General features: G+C 37.0%; 1 protein-coding gene across 3 annotated transcripts; it reads right to left on the reverse strand.

Moving 5' to 3' along the window:
* Positions 1–3,164: 3,164 nt before the first annotated feature.
* Positions 3,165–21,697, reverse strand: npr3 (natriuretic peptide receptor 3). Of its 3 annotated transcripts, XM_027029321.2 has the most exons (9): positions 20,749–21,697; positions 14,007–14,129; positions 13,218–13,381; positions 6,953–7,088; positions 6,054–6,148; positions 5,365–5,485; positions 4,944–5,031; positions 4,407–4,564; positions 3,165–4,205 (listed from the first exon to the last, which is right to left on the reverse strand). In XM_027029321.2, exons 1-8 carry the CDS (start codon positions 21,407–21,409, stop codon positions 4,456–4,458), a joined length of 1,497 nt encoding a protein of 498 aa, XP_026885122.1. In that variant the 5' UTR covers positions 21,410–21,697; the 3' UTR covers positions 3,165–4,205; positions 4,407–4,455. The 3 variants fall into 3 exon arrangements, with proteins under 3 accessions (XP_026885122.1, XP_026885131.1, XP_026885114.1); XM_027029330.2 differs by having other exon boundaries at positions 3,165–4,564; positions 4,944–5,028; XM_027029313.2 differs by having other exon boundaries at positions 3,165–4,564.
* Positions 21,698–23,169: the final 1,472 nt, after the last annotated feature.

The following is a 23,169-nucleotide window of genomic DNA, read 5'->3' on the forward strand; positions in this document are numbered from 1 at the left end:
CGGAGAGCACATGCACCTATGCCTAAGCCTCGTAGGGGAGAAAAGGCAGCGGCACAAGTGCCTGCACCGGCAGCAGGCAATACAGCTGGTGCACTTCCCGACACGCATATGCCAAAGCAAGAACAGCCGCTGCTACCCAAGCCGGCGAAGGACAATCGCCCTCAGGCTGGTCAGTCTCCGACCCAGCCGACGACTGAGGGTCTGGCTGGGGTTCCTTCTCCCTTCTCTGGACTGTTTACCAACCCTATGCGTGGTGTTGTTCATGTGCCTGTCCCCGTCACCGTGCCTGTCCCGATTACATTGAATGTACCGATCACTTTGTTCCCCTTTGTTTCTGTGCCCGTCCCCATTAGTGCGTGCGTCCCTGTGTCTGTCCTCGTTCTAGTCCCTGTCCTCCCCTCGCTGTTCTGCTCGCGGGTTATCCGGTGCTCTTGCCTCGCCGTTTGCCATTGGTCTTGGGGCCACAGCCTGATAGGCTGGCGCGACTCCCGGCACTCCGTTGGGGGGTGGGGGGGGTGTCACGGTACAACCCCTCCCCACCCCAAACATCTCTGTGTATGTGTGTGTGTTCGTCTGTATTGCCATTGCCACGTGTTTCTCATCTGATCCTTGTTTTGTCATTGTCGTGTGTGTATATAAGTCCTATGTCTTGTCGTGGATGTTGTCGTTGTTTGAAACTATAGCCGGCGTGCTACGTCTTCTTGTTAAGTGTGTTAATAAATGTCTCTTTCAACGTACCTCGTCCCCGCATCCTGCTTAAGCCTACGAATGTTACAGATTTTGATTTCGACAACACAAAGTAAATTAAATCCATTAAGCTATTTTCTCTGTGTAATAAACCTCAATATCCTAACCCATTCCAAAAATGTAATAAACCATGCTTCAAGTTTCAAGGGATAATACCATGCAGCATTAAGGACAAAGGACCTTGAATTTGACTCAGTTTTATTTTGAATTCAGATTAAAATATCTCAACATATTTGGGGTTTTGGCTGCTTGCACCCAGCTCCATGTAGACAAAAAGTTAAACAAAGGTAGCTAGCCAGTCATATGTAGATATCTTCTGTCTTTATTAACTGTTTGACAGCCTTTCGTTCAACTTGGAACATATCTATCAAGCAAAAAACAAAGAACACATTAGGCCGGGTCCCTACAGGGATTAAGCCCAACAATAGTCTTGGTCTATATTTTCCTTCCAATGGAAAATTGCAATTCAAAGTTAACCATGTCCAATAAAACGGCCTCTTGGAAAGCAACAAATTTTCAGTTAATGTTGACTCTGTTTAGGCCTTACAACTTGTTACCAAGCACTGCTGTGCTACTTGCATAAGAGTGGCTAACTACGGTAACTATGAATTCACAAATATAGCATTTGTGATATTGTTGAACACAGGAGCAAGACAGGAATGATGGAAGTAAAAAGCAGGGATTTGTTAACGATAACAAAACAATGCTTAGAGAAAGGCAATTTCGTAGATGCGGAAGCAAGATAGTATTTAGACTACTGCAGGCTTAATGCAACACGCGGTAGAATTGTACCTTTTGTGGGATAAATAAGGGGTGAGGTGATTTGGTGACAGGTGAAGGTGATAATCAATAAACTGTTAGTTTAGAGCGAGGAAGTGGTTGAGAAGCATGATTGATGCTGGTGTGAGTGCATTCCTGGTTGCGTGCCGACCGGGGCGTGACTGCCACGAAACGCTCTCCTCCAGCGAGGCACGTGGTTTGGCCCGCCACGTGCAGTGGGAGGACTCTCGTTTGTGGCCACGCCTGCACACACGTGCACCTCGTCCAGTCTGTGTATTTAAACCCTCGTCATAGTGTGCAGGGTCGTTGGTCATTGTTGATGTAACGTGTTAATGTTAATGTTAAGGTTCCTTTCGTCATTGTATGCGTGTTTGTGTTCTTCGTTTGTAATACGTGTGAGTATCGTTGTTATTATGTGTTAATAAATGTTCGTCCAAGTCGCTGCAGTCTGCGCGTCCTGCACTTTGCCCTTCGGCACAAGGGCCACCACGCGTTACAGTGACAGCAGTGTTTAGTTTCGCTAACGATTAATTATTTATTAAATAGAGGGAATTAATTGATAAATGGAGGAAATTGAGGGAATATTTTCTAAATATATAGTTTTTCTACTTTGATGCTTTAGTGTGTGCAAATTGTGTATCTTATAATTCAAACATACAACAGTGTTCAGTATTATCTGTTTAAAGAAGCTTCAGCTTTCATGTGAGGAAAAGCTTTTATACAAGTGTCAAAAATGATCACATGTCTTACTGAAGGAAACCCAGTACAGGGCAAGAAACCATCCAAATTAGTCAAGGATCCTTTTTTTTTTCCAGGGGGAGGGGGTGGGTGTTGTAGAGCAATTTAATCTCTAGCCTGAAAAGCCTGATCCTGGTATTGGGGGTCATACACTTTGTTATTCTCCAGTTTTGTATTTGGTGGTTACAGGTGAGGTAGTGAGCCAACCCTAGATGTCTTTAGTTTGTACAATCCACTGGGTCTTTCATCAAGGTGCAGGCATTTCAGCAGTGAAGCTACAGTTCTTGATGCCCAGCACACAGCCTTTTCGTGGAGGCTGGTCATGGGCTCCCACTGCCTGTTTACTTCTGTGCAACAGCACTGTGGGGGTGGTTTCATCAGTTTAGTGGTATTGTGCTCAACATGTACTTGAACATTCAAAGGTTGAATAGTGCTTTAATAGTGAACTATAATATTTCTGCTAGTGTTCATGTAAGATCAGTTTCACAGAGACTGATTTTCTGACTTAAAAAGACTGTTTAATGTGGTTTAAGCTCAGTGATATGCATTCTGAGATCATCACAGTACTCTGGGAACATTTGCCCCCACCCTACCTCAGGTCCATGAGGAATTTCTAACCTGTGCACTACCTTGGATGAGGCAACTTTGAAGCAGTTGTTAAATACTCTACATACACAGAAAGATGAGTAGTTCAAACCTTTATGTTGCTTGGCAACCATAGCCTGCTATGAAACTGCACCAAAAATTTTTTTCGAGCTCACAATACAATCTAATTGTTAAGTATTCAATTTTTCCTCCCAAAGTCCAAAATCATAGAAATAATTACATATAATTACATTATTTGTAATAATGTATTTGTAATATTAATTACAAATAATTACATTCTACATGCAAGCGGGTAAAATATTTGTTGTTTATTTGTCAATATGTATGGTAATATAAATAAGTTACAGTTCTGCCTGGGTTTGTTTACACAGCCATGTACACAAATGATCAAGCAAAATATGCTCCACATGGCAGATAAACTGTTTTATTAAAAAAGGGTTCTTTATGTTCCACACAAGAAAAAAAAAACATTAATAAATCAACACTAAGGAACAGAAACCTCTACCAAATAAAGATCAATAAATAACATCACATTATGTAGATACATTTACTTACATCAGTACACATTTGCAATTGCAACTAATCTTGAATAAAACCCTAGAATATATGTTTGCACAAACTTTAAACACAGCATTATGTGAAATCTCACATTTTAACATCTAAATTTGACACATGGAAAATATATATTTCATATAGAATTAAAATGGTGTATTAAGGAGCATTTCCTGACAAAGTAGATTTAGATACATATATGGATTTTCCAAAAATGTACATGTGCAATATAATTTCTACTTATAAACATAGGTTTTTTTTTCCAAAAACATTATTATTCATTATTTATTATTATTCATATCTGTATTTCCTTTAAGAGCCTCCTCTCCCTAATCAACTGACGCTGGCCTCTATCATTTATATTTTGGACAAACTAAAATGTGCAGCCTGTCCATCAGAGATGTGTAACTGATGTCTCATTCTTTAATAACATTCCTTAACATTAACATTTCATGTGAAAGCATCAGTTTTACAAATCATAATCTTATGATTTTAAGATTTTGTTTTACAGTTCAAATCAGGTGTGTTGATCAGTGCCTCTTCTTAAAGACTACACCAAACCTTAAGATAGAATCCTCACTCCTCACATGTATTTTAATGATCTGTGAGTAGAAAGCATTCCATCTTCTATAACCCTTTCCTCTCTTCTACTTACATTTGCTGATATACCTTTAACTCGTCATTGCCAGTCTCCACCAATCCAAGAACTGAACAGACTTCAGTACAATATGGGGCCTTTACAAATTCATCTTCAAGGCTAACTTGTTCAGAAAGCACAAGGTCTATAGTTGAACAAAAACAGACCCATCTTTTTTCATTCAAGAAGCCATACAAGCAGCTCTCTTTAATTAAAGTAACTTTCCTGAGTTTATGAAAGTAAAGAACAAGAGACATTTACAAGAAAAAAACTACAGTATGTCTTTAAATACTTCAGGACTCCTGGGATGGTGTTTATTTAGTCTGTAGACACATCTGACACACACCTTCGCCAGATCTGGACTGCCACTTGCATGTTTGTTGGTCTGGTACAGCCTACGCTGCAGAGAAGTTTGATCTGATGGAGTCCTCTCTTAACTGACGATGCTTGCCATCACACTGTTCTCTCTGTGTCCTCCTTTCTATGGTTATCCTGTAATTCTTCCTGAGGAACCAAGCAGAATTTTTCTTCGTGAAGAATAGAACATTTCTTTATGGTCATGTTTTATTTTTTATGGCCATCTTTATACTCTTTGCTAGGACTTTTGAGAAGATGAAATATAATGATGTAGTGCAGCAGAGGGAAACTTTTCATTCTAACACTCTGAAACCATTAAAAAATATATAGGAGCTATTGTAGGAAATTTGCAATCTATTAAAAACTAATGACATATCAAACTAATGACATATTTCCTGTTTTATAGCCTAACTGTATTTCAGTAGTAAAGGTTTATATACTCCTAACAGTGTCTGTTATGCTGGAATGGATTTTGAAGACACAGTAATGAGCTGACAGCATTTCCTTTATTCATCTTATGTTTTACCTAAAAAAGTAGAATGCCATAAGTAGTGCTGTTCCAAGAAGTCCTCCAACTATAATTCCAGTCACTGCTGATAAGCCTAGTCCACCTGCTTAGGAGAGAAAATTATGTCATTAGTAAGGAAGATTACACTTTAAGCCTACCAAGAGCATGCAAGTTCATTTTCTTTACAGTTTTAAGTATCCTGAATAAGTCAGGAGAGCTTTCATAAATATCAAAGACCATAATGTTAGAAATTATTTTTTTCTCAAAAAAAGCTTTTATTCAACTAAAGATTTAATTAAAACGTTAGTTGAATGCTTTTGTTTTTAGTCATCTATCTTTTTTTAGCAACACTGACTAGCCTCTGAGCTATCCATGTAGCTCAAAAGTGTTTAATACAAACCATACTTCTACAGGTCTTAAAGTGACAGAGGTAATTTACATGATTGGTCTGTTGGTTGTGAGGATGGAGGTCCTGGTGCCCCTTGGACAGTGAACAGTTTAGGGTCAAAGTCTGGATTTATCTGCAAACTTCCATTGGTGCCAAAATAGCTCATAACAGTCTAAGAAAACAAAGACGCAAAAAAACATGTCAAAGTATGCATTATTATCCAGACCTCTTTAAAATTGTACAAGTCACATAATGCATAACTTAACAGAACATAAATAATAATGCAGATATACACAGAGGGGGTTGTGTGTAACCATGCAAGCCTGTGATCACCAACAGGTGAATGGGAAAAAACACACATGCTTTTTTTTAATGAACGCTTATTGATCACTTATAGACTTTGTTTGTGGCAGTGTAGACTTCTAATTTCCATGTCATTAGGGCTACAGTTTATTTTTACTGACTACTGAATTTATTTGAATAAGTAATAAGTGCCTTATTATAATTTGGTTCTGGTGACTAATATAATACAATACAATAATATATTTAAACTTTAGATAACAACTGAAATTCTACTATATAATTGTATATTCATTACATGCCATATTCCCCCACTGGCATAATAAACTGTGTATTAACTTTTAATGTTAATACAATAGCATAACCCTGGCATTCACAGGGTTACATACAGACTCCTTATTCTTTTGATAAAAACAGGCATTATCAGGCAGTGCTCTTACCTCATGGGATCCTGTTTCATGGTTTGTCATGCTTATCACAGAGAAATCTCCGTTTCTGTCACCATTGGCGTCCATAGACACCTGGCCAGCAATGCCTGGGCAACAGAATGCAAGGAATGTGAAAATTAATTATCTGGAAGAGTCAGACATTCCAAGGAAAACACCAGCAAGAATCCACAAAATTCCAGGCGGCCAATACAACGGGAAATCTCATCTGCCTCCCGCCGTTTTTGTTGGCATAGTCTGCAGAAATGGTAATTTCATCCCTGTGCCTGAGTTCCCAAATTCTTGACATTTTTAAAATATTATTTCATTTAACAAGAAAACATGACCCTGTTCCTGATGATTCCCACAGAACATAACATTGTTATTTCACGTTTGGTTCTGGCATTGCGGTCAATAAAAGACCATGTTGGACGGCAGACATGGCTGAGCACCTATTTTGTAAGTGAAGCTTATGAATGAAAGTGGAAAGAATACTGGATAACTACTAAATTGAATTAAATGTTACAATGTGAATTCTACAGCCCATGTAAATGATTCTTATTATAAGATTTCTTCTTGCCTCTTGAGTTAGCTTAATATTAATATTAAAGTAAATATTAAGATCTAAAAGTAAACAAATATTAAGCCTAAAAATGTGCTTTTTTGCAGCTGTTTACTTTTCCCCATCTGGGTCCATCACAGATTTGTTTCCTATTCGTTAAGACATTTTTCTCAAGAAACACTTGTATATAAATAACTGCTGGTCAGTTTACATCAAAAAAGGTCATGTGGCAGACCAAGGCCATTATGTCATTGAATGATAGGCTGGATTAACCAGTGCTTTTTTCATTTTACTTAGACTTAGAAAATAAATCCTTTATGTTTTTTTAAGCTGTACTAATGTCACTAGTTACCTTCAAATGTTCTGTTCCACATTCTTTGTGTGATCTCCTTTCCATTCTTCTTAGTGTAACCGCTTTTCATTGCATCATCTAAGGCAAGTGCATACAGCAGTAAAGCATCATGGAACCCCTCCATAAACATGTTGATCTGCAACATATCAAAAGGAGGAAGACTTTAGAAACCAAGTCAAATCAGTTAACTCACAAAAAGAACTGTAATAGTATTAAATTACATTCTAAACTGAGATGTGATGAATACTAAACTTGTACACCCTTACCAATCAGATTATGGGATATGTTTAAAAGCTTAGAAGACTGGATTTGTCTTTAAGGTCTTCTAGGTCTCTAAGATTCTAGGTCTTGGTGCCCTTTAATAATACTTTTTCACACTGATTAAACTGAAAACTATAAAAGCCAAGAATAAGCAAAGAAATGTGCCATAACTCCAAGTAGGAGCACAGGTATGCAAATGACCTGTGAGTTGTGGGTTCTACCGCCAGAATCGCACACAACCTACACCTTTCTGATCATGCCAATAGTACAAGAACAGATCATGTGGAGTTGTCAAAATAGAACCACAGTTTGCTAATAAAACTGAGTCATTTGCTAATAATGCCTCCCCAGTTAAAGCATCTGTCAATAAGAAGTACATGAGATCTAAACATTGAAAACACTAACGCTAATAATAGTCCCTTATGTTACGATAAGGACTAATGGTTCATTCCTGGGTTACAACATGTTGCGTGAGTGCTTCCCAAAGCAAACAATAGTAAAACCCAGGACTTAGTGGGACTGCTGCTTGGGGGAGATTCAATAACTTGTGGCTGGGATCGCTGTATATTTACATTCACCTTCGCCTAATAGGAGTAGAGCAGCAGGAAAAGCTGATATAGTTATATAACTGTTTATATACATATTCTTTTCTGAGAGTGGAAGCTGCAGAGGAATCTCGGAGTGTTCTGATAATAACAAAGCCCACAGTGTTTTCATAGGAAGCACAGTTTGCAGTTCAGCAACGCAATGTATTTGAATGGACATTCCTCATTTGAAGCATGTCCTTGTCACTGCAAAATGTAAACCCTGCTAACACTGGAGATCACGCACCGCTGGTAACAGGTTTTGTAAACACCCATACATGAACTGCCTGTGCACAGTCATCAGCTTTTCAGCCTAATTTATAAAAGACATCCAGAAATGCTGGAAAAAAATGTCCATTCTTTATAGCTGCTCTTGTGAAACAGGATATAATAATGAAGGAAAAACAGCCTGTGGCAGGTCTTATCCCTCCTGTATTCAAACCAGACACCAGGTTGCCAACTTTTAGGAGGAAATAATTCCTTGAGCGAAAGCCTGTGAATCTTCGCTGAAAAGGGAAACATATCACTGAGCTGTACGTCATGTGCAGGCAGCCTAATGGTGGTAGCCAGGTTACTGGGAGAAGCCAGCCATGAAGACCACACAGGGCTTTGGCCTCATGTGTCATAAGAAAGAGATGTTGAACCAGAGAGTTACGTCTTCCCTGGAATGAGGCCACTGTCATGGGCTTGGATTTATGCCCTGCAAACTCACAGTTTGCAGCCTTTTTAAATGGAGCAATCACCCTGGGTTACTATTTTGTAACGAGGGAAAACACTTTACATTGCTTGAGGCTATGGCATTTGTGTGTGTGTGTTTATGTGTGTATAAAGCTGACCGCAGTTTTTGTAAACATCAGATTCACTGTTAGAGATAAAGAAAGCAATAACTATAGCAGAAATTGAGAAAACACCATTGAAATTTCTGTGAGGGAAACATCAGTATCTGTGCATGCATTCATAATCAAAATCCAGGAAATTACACAGGCTTCAGCAAATCATTTTAGTCATTATGAAATTTAGTCAAAATGGAATTTTGCTCACATCTCATTAGCTTTAAGGCTTTTGCCTGTAGCCTTTCCATCAGATGGATTAACCTTAGTGACCAGCACCAAAATGAGCAACCACATCAGTTTCTTCACTCTGGAGTAGTATTACCCAACACAGTCTTACTGTCACTAACCAGCAACAGAGCCCTGATGTAAATGTCAGAACAAAACATTTCAATCATGCTGTCCATGAGACCTACAGCTTTGTATTATGAACATGCAGATCTCATATTTGGCTCAGTGGGAATTATATGGCATAAATAGATTAAAATGTGAAGTAAAGAAATTTATTTTTGCATGCTTTCAGTCACTTTAAATAACCCTCACTTTTTTGACTCTTGGATCTGCTTTTACTAATTTGTTCTGAAAAAGACAAATCACTCTGGTACTCTAAGCAAAATAAAAAAGGTATTGTTTGCTATACACAAACATTTATGCATATTTAAATTGTGGTCAGACAATTCTTATTTTATATGCCACTCTGAAATCACATGTGTAAACCCACTTAAACTGGATGACTATAAACAAAATACCTATTAAGAAAAAGGTCCAGTCGACATCATGTAGCAGTGATTGTCCTGAGCACTGCTGTGACAACATACTTTACACAGACTGCAAAAATGCTGGGTGTGTAACTTCCTTTGTTTGTCTCTTTCTTGCAAATTTGTCACAGCCAGTTCATGTCTCACGAGGCATCATGTCTCCTTAAGGGTGCAGAAAATGTTATCTGTGCATTTGCTCAAGATAAGAGATTATGGCTCTGAGGAAAAAGACAATTACACCCATCTGCAACCTAGGGCAGTGAATTAGAATGCACAGAGGAATTCAACAGAGCATTCCCTTATTCACTCCACTGATGTTAAAGGCAGGCTCAATCAACTGTTTTCAGGTGTAACTGCCTTCTAAATTGGAACATTTCTTTGCAAGTCATCTGATTTTGAGTGCTTTGTATGAAGATGATACATCTGGAAGTCAAATAATATAAACTGTCTAAAGACAAAACCAACTACTGTGATTTAGATTTTTGTAACAGTCCCTAGAGTGGCTGCCCTTATTGTAAAAAGAGACTAAGCAGATAGCCTATGAGAAATGCTAACATCTGTGGTAAAAAGTCTACTAATTGGCATTCATTTTGTTGCCAAGTTTGAACTTCATAGATTGCAAGTGACAGCTATGTAAGAGCTGAGACAATGCCAGGACAAATCAACAATCAAGAAGGACAGTATGATAACTCTGTTACATGTTAAACTACATTTTTTCAGCAACATGCAACTAATTGTTTATTTAAAAGCACATCTTGGCTGTTTTTTAACCTGAAGAAAACTGAACATTGCCTTACATGAATACTGTCTCCTGTTTCTATGTCTTAAATCTTCCAAATATGTACTATTTACAGAATTAAATTAAGACATATATATATATATATATATATATATATATATATATATATATATATATATATATATATATATATATATATATAAATAAAATTCAGTTACTTTTGTCACCATGTCTTGCATACAGAAGCTCTGCCATCAAAATCATCAACAAAATATCTTTGCTAATTTGTGATCATACTATTTCAACTTCACAGTCTAAACTAAGATGGATAATATGAAAAAGGTAACTTTGTTTGCATTGTACATAATTAAGCATTCAGTTTCAAGAGAATATGTCGTCTGCAGGTTTATATATGTGATAAGTACTGTGCAAATGGACAAGACTGCTTTGCCTGCATGAATTGCTGGAAACAGGCTTGAGTGCCCATAAGAGCATGACCCACTGTAAGTAAGCCAGTCCAAAAAAATGTATCATCTTCCTTAATAAATAAAGCAGGCATTCTTCACCCCAGTCAGTAATTTAGTATCCATCAACACAACACCGGACTCGGCAAAATGAACAGATGGTACAAGCCTCTTCTGCAGGAAACCCAGCTCCTGACATATTACTGATCTTGCAAATCAAGGCTAGTAAGACCATACTTGCATAGGGCACATGTAACTTGAAAAGCTCGCACAATAAAATAATTGTGCAAACTCTGAATACTCTTTGTTCACATACAGTAGGTTCCTGACTGTGGATTTTGATGACCCTACACCAGCCTATGGTCCCCATCCAGAGAGCAGAAGTTCTGCCTTCTGTCCCTCCTGCTAATCTGGCAGCTAAACCATTGGAAAGTGGCAGGGACCCTGCTGAGCTTATTAACCTCAGCAAACTGATTCAGCAGCAACTATTTGTTTCAATATGACAGCTCCCGCTGTCTCCCCTGACAATTTACTGAAGGTTTTTCAAGGGACCTGACATGCCACTGACAAAGAGCCAGCCAGAACAGCTGTGTCACTCCTAGAACTCCTATGAGCACTTTATGGAACCAAAGGTTAGTCCATTCAGGCATTCACAAGCAGTCAGAGTAAATGTAGTGGACTTTGCATTTAGTGTAGTGGCCTGCCTGAATGTCTGGTGCTTGCTCTCACCACATCAAATACCCAATGACAGATAGCAAGAAGTTGATTGACTACAAATAGAGGAGTTACAGACTTAGAACACGTGAAATAGTCAACGCTGTTCAAAACTGTCACGGGTCAGCTGTCAGTGTTTGATATACCATTTGGAATGTTTGGGAACTAAGTAAACAAGTTGACAGCAAGATTTAGCAATTCTATATGTGAGGTGATGTTTCAGTCATATTTGGAATGCTTAATGCATTGCAGTGCTTTGTGAACCAAGAATAGAAAACAGGAATGGTGTTTGAAGTTACCTTTTCTCCAATGCCTTTAGAGTTTTATCAGTAATAGGCCTGTCTTCATATTGCATTTATAATATTTCTATCATATAAGAGGATCAATGGTATGCAATCCTCCTGAATCTTAGTGTCAAACCTGGAGAACCTTCTCTTAAACTCACTGACTAATAAACACATACTTTAGGAGCCAAATGTATGAGCAGAACACAGTACACTGTATAAGGATGAAGCAGTCATGACTTTGACTTGGAATTTCTGTACTTTCTAAATTCAAATGGACAAAGCACTGTCAATTGAAACAGAAATGTTGTTTGACAACTTAAAAATAATAACTGTGTTCCAGCATGGGCTAAAATATGGGAATTCCAGGAATAAACTTTGTTCTTTGTTCTTTGTCTAATAACCTTGGTTAAACTCCATGAATATAATATTATTTAAACTGCTCAAAAAAATGAGGTAAAACTGGAATCACACATTGGATCTTGATGAATGAAAGATTCAAGTTGTTAATCTTTACTGATATAAATTGTGTGCTTTGTTGAGAACAAAATGACATAAGAATAGTCATTGCAAACCAAAATCATCAACCCACTGAAGGCTGAATTCAAAAACACCAAAAATCAAACAAAAAAATTTAAATCACATGCTGATACAATTTACATGAATTTCATCATGGCAACTCAATGTAACTCAGTAGTATGTATGGCCCCCAAGTGCCTGTATACACCCAAAGACATCTAGGCATGCTCCTGATAAGACTGTGAATGCTGTCCTTGGGTTCTCCTGCCAGACATGGATCAGGACATCAGGACATCCTGGAGGAGCCGGACAACCTGTGCTACCTGAATGGTCTGCAGGTACCGCCGCAGGCTACCAGTAGTGACAAGGACACTAGCAATGACTCTCTCTCTCTCTCTCTCTCTCTCTCTCTCTCTCTCTCTCTCTCTCTCTCTCTCTCTCTCTCTCTCTCTCTCTCTCTATATATATATATATATATATATATATATATATATATATATATATATATATATATATATATATATTCCAAGGAAATGTATTAAAAAAACTAGTTGCTCCAGTATTCAGTATTCATTCATTCATTCATTCATGTGATGTTATTTCATCAGATCATGCAAACAGAGCTAATTGTGTGTGAACATAAATGTGACATAAATAGGGCTGGCCTGAACAATTCAAATATTTTTTCAAATACTTGGTATTTTAATCAATCTCAAATTGTTTTAAAAAGTAAAAATTATTATTATTATTAATAATGATAATAATAATATAAAATAAATAAATAAAAATCAATTTGGAAAGGTCACCCAAGTTTCAATAGCAAAAATAAAATATATTTTTAAATGCAATCATGTAAAACATGAATATAAATAATAATGAATATAAATAATACATTTTATATATATATATATATATATATATATATATATATATATATATATATATATATATATAGAGAGAGAGAGAGCTGTCAATACATTTCTTGTATATAAATGCAACTGAACACTGACATGACAATGTTTTTCTTAAATGTGAATACAATGACACATACTAATACGCAGCAATGTTGTAATACTGTAAAAGACTTACGTACATTACTGCAGCAAACTTACTTCACAAACATCGACTCCCATTTTCTGGTAGGATTTCCTCATCTCCATAGAGAAATTCTCAAACTCAGGCTTGGTGGACCTCAGTAGTGTCACTGTATTCAGAAAAGCATAGGCTGCCTTTGCTTCATTGTCATATCGATCTCCTCTCCTCCAAGATCCATCTCCTGTGAAATAATGTTTTGTTTGTACATGAACAAATCACAATAGATGGCTTATGCTTAAAAGGGTTTTCTTTGGCTGAATGTGGCAATAAAGTATAATGAGAATTAAATTCTAGATAGCCTTACAGTCCTGTTGTAATTTTATAATATATTTAATGGGATTGGAGAAATGTTTGATAATTTTAGAAATGCTAGAATAAAACATCACTATGTCTTGACTGAGCCATTTAATTTGAATGGCCATACATATTTAAGCAATATTTTGAAGCATCATACTGTAAAAGTGACAAATTACTTTTGGAACAATCATGGATTCTTTTTAGACATAGTTAGTTCTGGACTACAAAGGAACATCTTGATGGCCTGCACAGCAAACAAAATACAGGCACTGCTTTCCTGAACCAAATCTTTTAGAGCCTGTAGCTCCTGAATGTAATCTCTGTCAAACAGAACAGCTGGAAGCCTTGGCTTTTCTTTCTCTTGGATAGCCTAACTCTGCCAAGGGACAGAGTGGGAAAATTCTATAACGCATTATACAATGCAGTGGAGCATCTTGACTATGAAGATAAGCTCTGTAATCAGTGCAGAGTCCAAACATGAGCAGAGACAAAGATTGAAGAACTTTTACCATAAGAGGAGGAGTTGAAGAGCTCAATGTTGAAGAAAAGTCTATTGCTGGTGGTTAATCTCCGTCTATGGGCATTCAGCATGATCTCTCGCACTACATCTGCATAGGTGCACATGATCACCACTGCAAAGATATCAAGGGAAAAACACAAAATCAGAATCAATTTGTAAGTACTGGTGTACCACTTTTATTGATGTTGTTGTTCTTGTTGTTATTATTGTTTAGATTTTTTTTTTTAAACTTTGCTCAAGGGGTCAAATATAATGATGATGGCACTGCATTTTCTTTGTATTTTTACAGCTCCACTTATGAGGATAAGTTGCTTAAAAGTGCTTTTCTGATTATGTTTATGAGATAAATGTGAGCACTCCTTTCTTGTAAAAGATTTATAGGTAATATATGAAACACACATTACAGGTATCTTTGACGCAGTGCTCGGTGTAGACTTTTTTAGCCGTTAAACGTTTATGCTCTGGCCTTCCTTCAAAGATTGCAACACAAATTAATTAATCAATAACGGATGTATGTCAGCTTGAATGTCAAGTCTAATATGTATTTAAAAAAACAAAAAGGGTATTCCATGTAAACTGCAGAATAACTTAATTTTAACCAAAAAAGAGAGTTGGATGGATAAAATATTTTCCCATGCAGCAAGAGAGCTAAAAAACAAACAAACAAACAAACAAGCACGCAAAAAGAGGTTTTAAAAAAATCTTAGTGTCCCATAAATAGGAAGATTCAGAGTTCTGGAACATTCCCCACAACTCTGTCAGTGTAGCGTGCTGCCTGAAATATCCTCAGTTGAGTGGGACAAACTTCACCTCAGTGCTCCTGCTCTATGGCACCTTTTAATTACAGAGTGTGCAGCACACTACGGGCCCTGTGTCCACTCTCTGCCGATTCCATGGGGTACGGCCCCAGCCAGCAATATTTCAAAAAATCTGGATTTTCCCACTGACGCTAGTTTTAAACAAGCTGAGGAATGTGAAGGGCAACACATGGCACACTTACTGTCGGCCGTCATTTAAAAAGTGCGGTGCTCTGAGCACATGCATTCAAATTTTGTTGCTGTGCAAATTTGTAGTGTGCTGTTAGTGAGATTAAGAAGCTATGGCCTGGTCCTCTGTACATCAGTGCAGAATGCAGCGTAAACGGGAGTGTAATAACATATCTCTGCTCAGTAAATTCTCTCATCCATGCCCCAAGGTCTAGTCTGCTGGCCCTCACTGGGCCAACGCATGGTTCAGTGCTCATGTCATTTGCTGTCAAAACATTGCAACACTGTATTCCATCCTCATCAAAGTACACTTGATCCACTGTAACATAAAAAACACAATAATACACAGTCTGGCTTGTTGGTCATGCTTCATCATTAAGACCTTACAAGAAATGTTACAATTATTTAAATAGAAACAGAATATTTACAACCATGTCTTTTACATAATAAAACTGCAAGTCTGGCTCTATTCCAAATTTTTTACAATACCATTAGGTCAGACACAGAGAGGTAAGTACATGTTTGCAAAAAGTAGGTGAGATCCATGTTGTTGGCCAGAATCTGAATTTAAAACTTCCTTGCATAATTCCCTCTCAGACAAAAGTAGTCTACATTTCAAAGCTTTGGTAGTTCAGTTTAAGGCATCTTGAACTGAACGTTAAAAGTTTCTCAAGCTTAGCCCAGTAAATATTTACACATCACATATTATATTTCTTATAATATATTTTGTATTCCTGAAAGACCCACCATGTTATTTGTCCTAGATATAAAACATAACCATCTGTATTGACAGTAAAATGGACACATGATCTGGTCCTCATCTATCATTCATATCTTTCTTTCTGAAACTTTGCTGCTACATTAGTAGTATGATGTATTTTGTGTATTTCAGCACTTCAGATGTCAGACGTTCCCATGATGCCTCCCAGCTTGTTTCTGAAAGATTTATAATAAAGATAAGTTCAGGTCAGAAAGAACTATTGGGTGATCTTCACAAGTTTGTAAATATGAAAATTGTTACATGGTCATAATTACCTACTTACATGATTAAAGTAGGTCTACTTACAGATATAATCCAGAAATCCTTCATTAATTAATGAAAAAACTGGAAGGACTTTTTTCCATTTTGGTTGTGGTTTCTCCTTTTAAACTCTGATTTTATGAAGATAAAGCAGTCATTTTTTTGGTGTTTTTGCTTCCTTTATGGCTATCACTTATTCAGTGTCACCACTCTACAATGCATGGGACTGCAAGTGTCCTCCAAAGTAAGGGTGATGTGAAGGATCTATATCTGAGTGGGATAATGATGAAGATAGTGTGGTAAGAACTGAGCTGGATATATAGAAATATATGCAGCATCACTAAAGACTAGAGAAAGCTTTGGGAATTCCAGCCTTACACCGTATTAATAGGATGACCTAGCATAGTCCAAGATAAGAAGGTTAAGCAGACCCAAATACACAATGCCAAGCAATGGGCAGGAAAACGTGTGTGAATTTGATCGACACATGTTGAAACATGTGCTGCCTGAGAAAAAGACAAGTCGAAGAGTCACTTTGCTCTGCCCACAACACCAAGCAAAACTATGCAAAACTGTGCTCACAGAGTTGCATAAGCTGAACATCATGATGAATAGGAATTGCACACTCGGTGGTTCTGTGAGCAAAAGGTCTGAGGATTCAGGGAGGAATAAAATTCTAAGATTTGCCTCCACACTGAGCACAATAGTTAGATACAAAGGATATCAGACCAAATTAATGTAAGCATTGGTTTTGAAGTCATTCTTCTCACTGGTAAAGGTCAGGAGGTTTGTAGCAGCATGAAGTATAACAAATATAAAAAGACATACTACAAATGCTTCTTGACCAGCAACACTTTGGCAAGGTAGACTGTTCAGGACCCTTACAGCAGATTCAATGAGGTTCTACAAGTGATGAATGTTCCTAAAGCCAAACTAAGGAATCCAAACCAATGGCCTTCTATGATGGCTAGGACACAACAATCCTAAGCAGGTTCCTGAGAAAATTAAGAAGGTTCCTGCTATTGCATATTGGGTGTAGAAAAGCCAAAAAACTAGGCACATTGTGCTATATATAATCTAAATACCAACAACAAGTGTTATACACAAATGGTCTGGATTTCAACTTCTGTTGGAAACATGACAACAAACCTGGATAAATATTGTGGAGGGCTATCGCTGTGGAGGGCTTGCTAAACACACATACTACAGATGCAAATCACTGTCTATAGAAAGAGTGGAAATGGACTAACAGCATATCTTTGGACATTCAAATATGTATACTACTGCCTATAGTAACTATGGTAATATGGAAAATTTCACTCACCTGTTGAGAGTTGGAGCAGTCTTGTATATTAAAAGTATTCACTACTTGAAGTGAAAATCGATGATGAGACTATAGCAGGGACTCTATCTCAATATATTTGGTTCCTTAAAATATTTTGATGTTCATAGGGCAAATGTCGGAGAATTTCAGAAAATGCCTAGTCTTGGATCAATTTTTACAGACTTTATATTCTAAAGTATATTTTCACAGATTTACAGGGGACATGTTCATTTAGAAAACAAATCAGTTTTCTAAATGAACAGTGTGTTGTCCTATCTTATACTGTCTTGTGGTTACTTCCTCTCACATGTCAGACTGGGTCTTTATAGTATATACACCTATAGGGACCTCCTTAAAACACAGAAATATTGATATCATTTGTTGTGGTGAAGAGTAGGTCATTATACAGATCTATGCCAAATATATGAATTACAGTACAACAAATATTTTACAAATGGTTGGAATATTTTAGTGGTAGTCTAAAACAAATATTGAGAAAATTTGTTTGGTACACATTGAGGTACTGACAATTGTCTCTTGTTCTTTTGGTTTACAAACAGAAAGCTTACATTGGTTTCTCACTTTTTACTTGTTCTATGGAAGCAAGTCCGAGGACCCTGACAAAGACGCAATGAGAGAACAATAGGTTTGAGAGAATACCTATGCACAATTGTGCATAGGTGACAATACCTTCAGAAGGTAAAGGATGAGAAACATACTAGAGTGAGATCTAACACCTAAAGAGAAGGAGCTCCTCAACAAACTTCACATGGAACTGCAATACCTTGGTACCAACATAGGGCCTTTGTACTCTGTTGATATTTTTCAGGTATGTAAGGGAACCACTTAGAGGAAGAAATCTCATAATGATGCATGAGATGGGAGATGAAAAGGATGAAGGAAGGACTTAGAGATATATAGAATATTATATAGAATATTCTAAGATGAACAGTGTTCCCAAATTTTATTACAGGGAGGCCTAATACATAATCTTAGACCAGCAGTGGTCAACTCTGGTCCTGGAGATCTACCACCCTGCCAAGTTTATTTCCATAAACTGGAACTAATATTCAGATGCTAGTATAGGCCTTAATTAACGTATTTCATCTTACAGTGCTTTGCTATTGCCACAGTACAACCTGAAGTGATCCACTTAGCCACCTTAAGGTAAGGTAAGGTCAATTTTATTTAAATATTATAATTAGTACCAGCATGCAGTACAAAGGACGTACTACAGAGGTTCACACTGACTGATCATCAATGTGAAAGAGGTCTCCTGGTTCAAAAAGGTGGTAAAGCACTGGGATACTTTAACAGCATTAGATATTTCAAGGCAATAGTGGAAAAGCTGTTACACATTCATAGGATACCACTGGCAAAAGATAAAACAGAAACCTTCCAAGTAACTAAGCACAGACGTTTGACATGCAAAAGAAGCTACTGTGTGAGAAAATGGTGTTACAGAACCCACATTTTGCTGAGAGGTTCCTTGTGCAGATAGATGTTAGTGGTAATGTCTAGAGAGCATGTTAAAAAGAAATATGTTTTCTCAGTATAAGGGGGTAAATAAATATTAAAGTATAAAAAAATGGAAAGAAACCCCTGAAAGGCTGTATAAGTTTTTTTTTTACTACCAACATGCTACTTTGTAATCATGTTTCAAATTACATTTGCATTTGAGCCAAACCAAACTGTGAAGTATGTAATTAGAGCTTAATACATTTCTTATCACATAAAATATAAGAAATTCTGTCCAGCCATACCACTTGGCTTTCTATTTCACCTATTTCTGAGAGAAGCTAGACATAGTATCTGTTTTCATTGACTTCCATTCAAAATGCTAAGCAGAGCTAGATATTGTGAATATAAATGTAATTATTGCTATGTTAGTGCTGTTATATACTTGGGAACTTTGAATGTAATACTGTTGAGATTCAATCTATGCAAAGACTGGCTATGCTAATTATTCAGGCCAATTGATATCAATTATTTAATGTCACTGGTTTAACTGTCCTGTTTTAACTGATTTTTCTAATCTTTTTTTTCCCTTCCAAATTCGTCTTTCATTGTAAGAGAAAGATTCGGATAAAAGTATCATCTAAATGCCGTAAATGTAAATAATACCCGAATGCTATTTTCTCAGGTGACCTAAAATGGTCAAAGAAAATAAGCAAAGGAAACTATAGCAGACAAATGTATTTCTAATATGCTTGTATTTCTACCTGTAAATGTGTGTAAATGCCTTACGTACAGCTACTTCCCAGCTAGAAACCCATTACCACCAATGTTATTGTATGTATGTATGCCAACAAAGCACAGTGATTCACAGGATTGGAGGCAGTTGCTAGCCATTGTGTCTATGTATACAGTATATTTTAGGTTTTTGGCTTTATTACCCTTACACTTATTAAATCATATTGCATAGCATTTTATTTTTCTTAATGTCACTTCACCCTAAACACATAATGATGTTACTGTATTACCGTATTGGTGCAATAGTAATTATGGTAACTATTTAACATGGTATTATAATAAAAAGATGTTTCTACTGTTATAGGACATGTTGTTGTTGCACATTTGAGTTTGAGTTGCACACCTGAGATATTTTTTTAACAAGTTTGATTTAACTTGTTTTTAGTTCAATAAGCCAGTGACCCATAATAAATTTTTGTAAGATATAGACTTCTAGTTGAAACAAATCTAACGTCTGATTTAAACTAATGACAACAAAACCATCATGTATACTTCAAACATTGACAGTGTGTTTATAATAATATTGACTCTAAGTCTAGATCTATAAGTTCCCTGTAAATGTTTTTGAGAGCAGGGCAGATTTTATAATATTAACAGCATGATCAGCATTAGAGAGCTCTAACTAGGATGCTGGTTGGTTAACAGCAATAGAACAAACAACATACAACATGCTTTCCTTCTCTTGATCTGCGTTGGTTTAAAAAAGTCTGTGAATGCTCGGAGGAGTGCTTAAGCCTAGAATTGGTACCTAAAATTCCCAAACCTTTGCCCATTGTTGCACGCCTGTCAAAATTCTTATCATATTTTCCACATGCACTCTTGTGCAACTCAGCTGACCCCTTACACATCTTGAAAGACAAGTCACAGTGTCTGGAATAGTTCGTCTTAAATTGTTACAAACAGAATATTAGGCTACACGACAAAATCTCACCCTTAGTTACCGATTGCATATCAGTGGGTAATAAACATTAGAAGAGAGATCAATACTTTTTAGCAGCACTTCGTAAGTTACCCTACGTTTGCTTTGTAATGTCTAGTCAATAAGTGATAACACTTTCGCTGATAAGCTAACCTCCATTGCTGAAAGTCAATAATTAAAAACTAAAGTCTGATCATCTTGATTTCTCTAGGATGCTGTTGCTACTACCTTCATGCTCGTACATGGGCTTGATGAGCTCGTCGACGTATGTCAGCGGTTCTCTAGAATCCATCACAAACACAGAAATGTCGTGATCATCTTCCAAAAGGACGTGGACACCTTCCACTGTGAAGTAGCAGTTTCTTTCCTCTTTGTCATCATGATATATCAAGAGTACGCTTCGCCAGCCAAAATGTTGGGACATAACGGCGAACGTCTCCGCCATTTTCATGTAACTTGGAGCAGTTCGTGTCAGAAGCGAGAATTCAGAGTTTTTATTGATGAAGCCGTATGCTAAAGCACCTGCTGACATGACGGGGATGTTCCAGTGTGATGCCACCCTCACCACAGGAGCGGCAGCGTACTCGCAAACAGGACCGAAGATCAGGTCAGGTCGTTCATCTGGCGCCCTGTCCACAAGCGCGAACAGAGCATCCACCCCACATTCTGAACTGACATATTGAAAATTAAAATTCAAACCAGCAAAGTGACCATTGGCAAGTTGCTGTCTTGCGTATTCTATTGCTGGAGAAACTCTTGAAATTGAAAAAATGTAGGAACTGTTTTGAGGTAAAAGCACTAGTACGTCGACGTTCTCATTCAATGCACTTGTCCTGACAGGAAACCCAAGTACCCAAATAGAGATGCAGAGATACGGGAAATATAACATGTTGTAGTATCTTTAAATGTTCTTAAATCAGTTGACGGAGTAGCCTAAGTGTTACTTTTTCTAAAGATTTTCTTTTAAAATTATTTTCTCTTACTCCAGTAAACTATAATAGTGGAGGTCTCCGCAATTAAACTTATGTTAAAATTCCACTCTTTTCGGGATTTCAAATGAATGGCGTATGTGTCCTGTAGGCTACTTCAAGTCTCCAGAACCCTTCTTCCCTTGGTTAGTCTTCTGTGTCCCTAGCTAACTCCCCGGTTTTCTTTGTAATTCCTCTTGTTTGAATATGTTAACTGTGCTGCTCGTTACCACACACGCTGCAGTTGGTCAGGAATTTTGAAGCATCCTTTTCATTATTATTCCTGCGTCATTTTTGTGCAGCCCACCTCTCCCTTAAAGTTACAGTATCACCTTTCACGAGCTTTACATTGAGCCTTACCTCGACAAACCTGAAGTTCTCTGCTTACGGCTGTGACAGTACATAACACACTTTACATTCTGTGTATTTTCTGTCAGTTCAGTTTTTGATTCATATATAAAAGTCAGTTTGGCCTTTTAACAACTGAGAGAAATGACTTATTTTACTATTAGAAAATGAATTACGTGCACGTTCAGTTTCAGAAAATAAGATGAGAATAACCTTTTCCCCAATTAAACAACCCATTAAGACATACTAAATCATAAAATGCACAAAATGCCATACAGATCTAATATTTGATAGAATAATTTAAGACTAAAAATCCTCTGGAATAACATGTTGAAAAGTAACGTTATCACCGACCTGTTGTGACCCTGTCAATTACTATTGACTTTATCAATAAGCTTGTACTCATTTTGTTACCAGCATATACTTTTTTTTTTTTCTTTTTTTTTTATCATTTCATGCCACTGACAAAATACTCGCATCTTAATCGGAGCAAAATCGTAAAATGAAAAATCTCGTATACAGCGGCATCTAGTGGAAGATACATTTTACTACAAAAATGAACGATTAAAACTCCAGAATCTCGAAATCCATGTGAACGGACTAGGTTGAAAGGACATCCTATGAATTAGGTATATTAAATAGGAAACAGACAATTTCAGCTTTACATGACTGCTACTCTTGCACTTGCATTTATGACCATTTGCATTTAAGTCCCCGGTCATAGGGCAAGACCACTGAACAGCATTTGATTTTCACAACAGAAAGCAACATGGTGAGATAGATTTAGCATGCTTCATTTAGGTGGCACACAGAAAATGACTCACCCAAGCTCTCCAGAAAAGGCACAATATATCATTCATAACCCTTATAAATGGTGTGCCAAGCTTGTATTAATTGAGCCTACATTTAGACTACCCATGACACTTGCTGCACTCTGATTTATTAGTTAATACTGGGTATACAGAAACAAATACCTACACACATTTCTGTCAACAGGCCCTTCACTAAGGGTTTTCTTTAGCCTGTAATTCATCTTAAATTATTCCCATGGGCCAATTAAAATGTTTTGGGATCTAGGACAACTTGGTACATAGTATTCTGTGACTGTTTCTTCTATTAAACTAGGTGTAGTTCTCCACTGGGAATAGTATAATCACTGATTCAAAAATTCATCAAAAATTATACTTGGGCATCATAATATATTACATTTACTCACTAAGCTGAGTCAGAACATTTTACCAAGAAGCACCAAAAGTGGTTTAATACAGGAAACAGGTTGTTGCCTGATTTGTTAATCTAATCAGAAGAGGTATGTTTATTTATTTATTTATTT

The sequence above is a fragment of the Electrophorus electricus genome, chromosome 9, assembly GCF_013358815.1.
Source record: "Electrophorus electricus isolate fEleEle1 chromosome 9, fEleEle1.pri, whole genome shotgun sequence".
NCBI classification, from domain to species: domain Eukaryota; kingdom Metazoa; phylum Chordata; class Actinopteri; order Gymnotiformes; family Gymnotidae; genus Electrophorus; species Electrophorus electricus.

Coding starts and splice junctions, on each gene's coding strand:
- npr3 (XM_027029321.2), bottom strand. CDS start 21,409: ATGTTATATTTCCCGTATCTCTGCATCTCTATTTGGGTACTTGGGTTT. Junction 6,149..6,952: donor GTGGAACAGAACATTTGAAG/GTAACTAGTGAC, acceptor TCTGTTGCCCAG/GCATTGCTGGCCAGGTGTCT. Junction 4,565..4,943: donor ATGGCATTCTACTTTTTTAG/GTAAAACATAAG, acceptor TTGGTTCCTCAG/GAAGAATTACAGGATAACCA.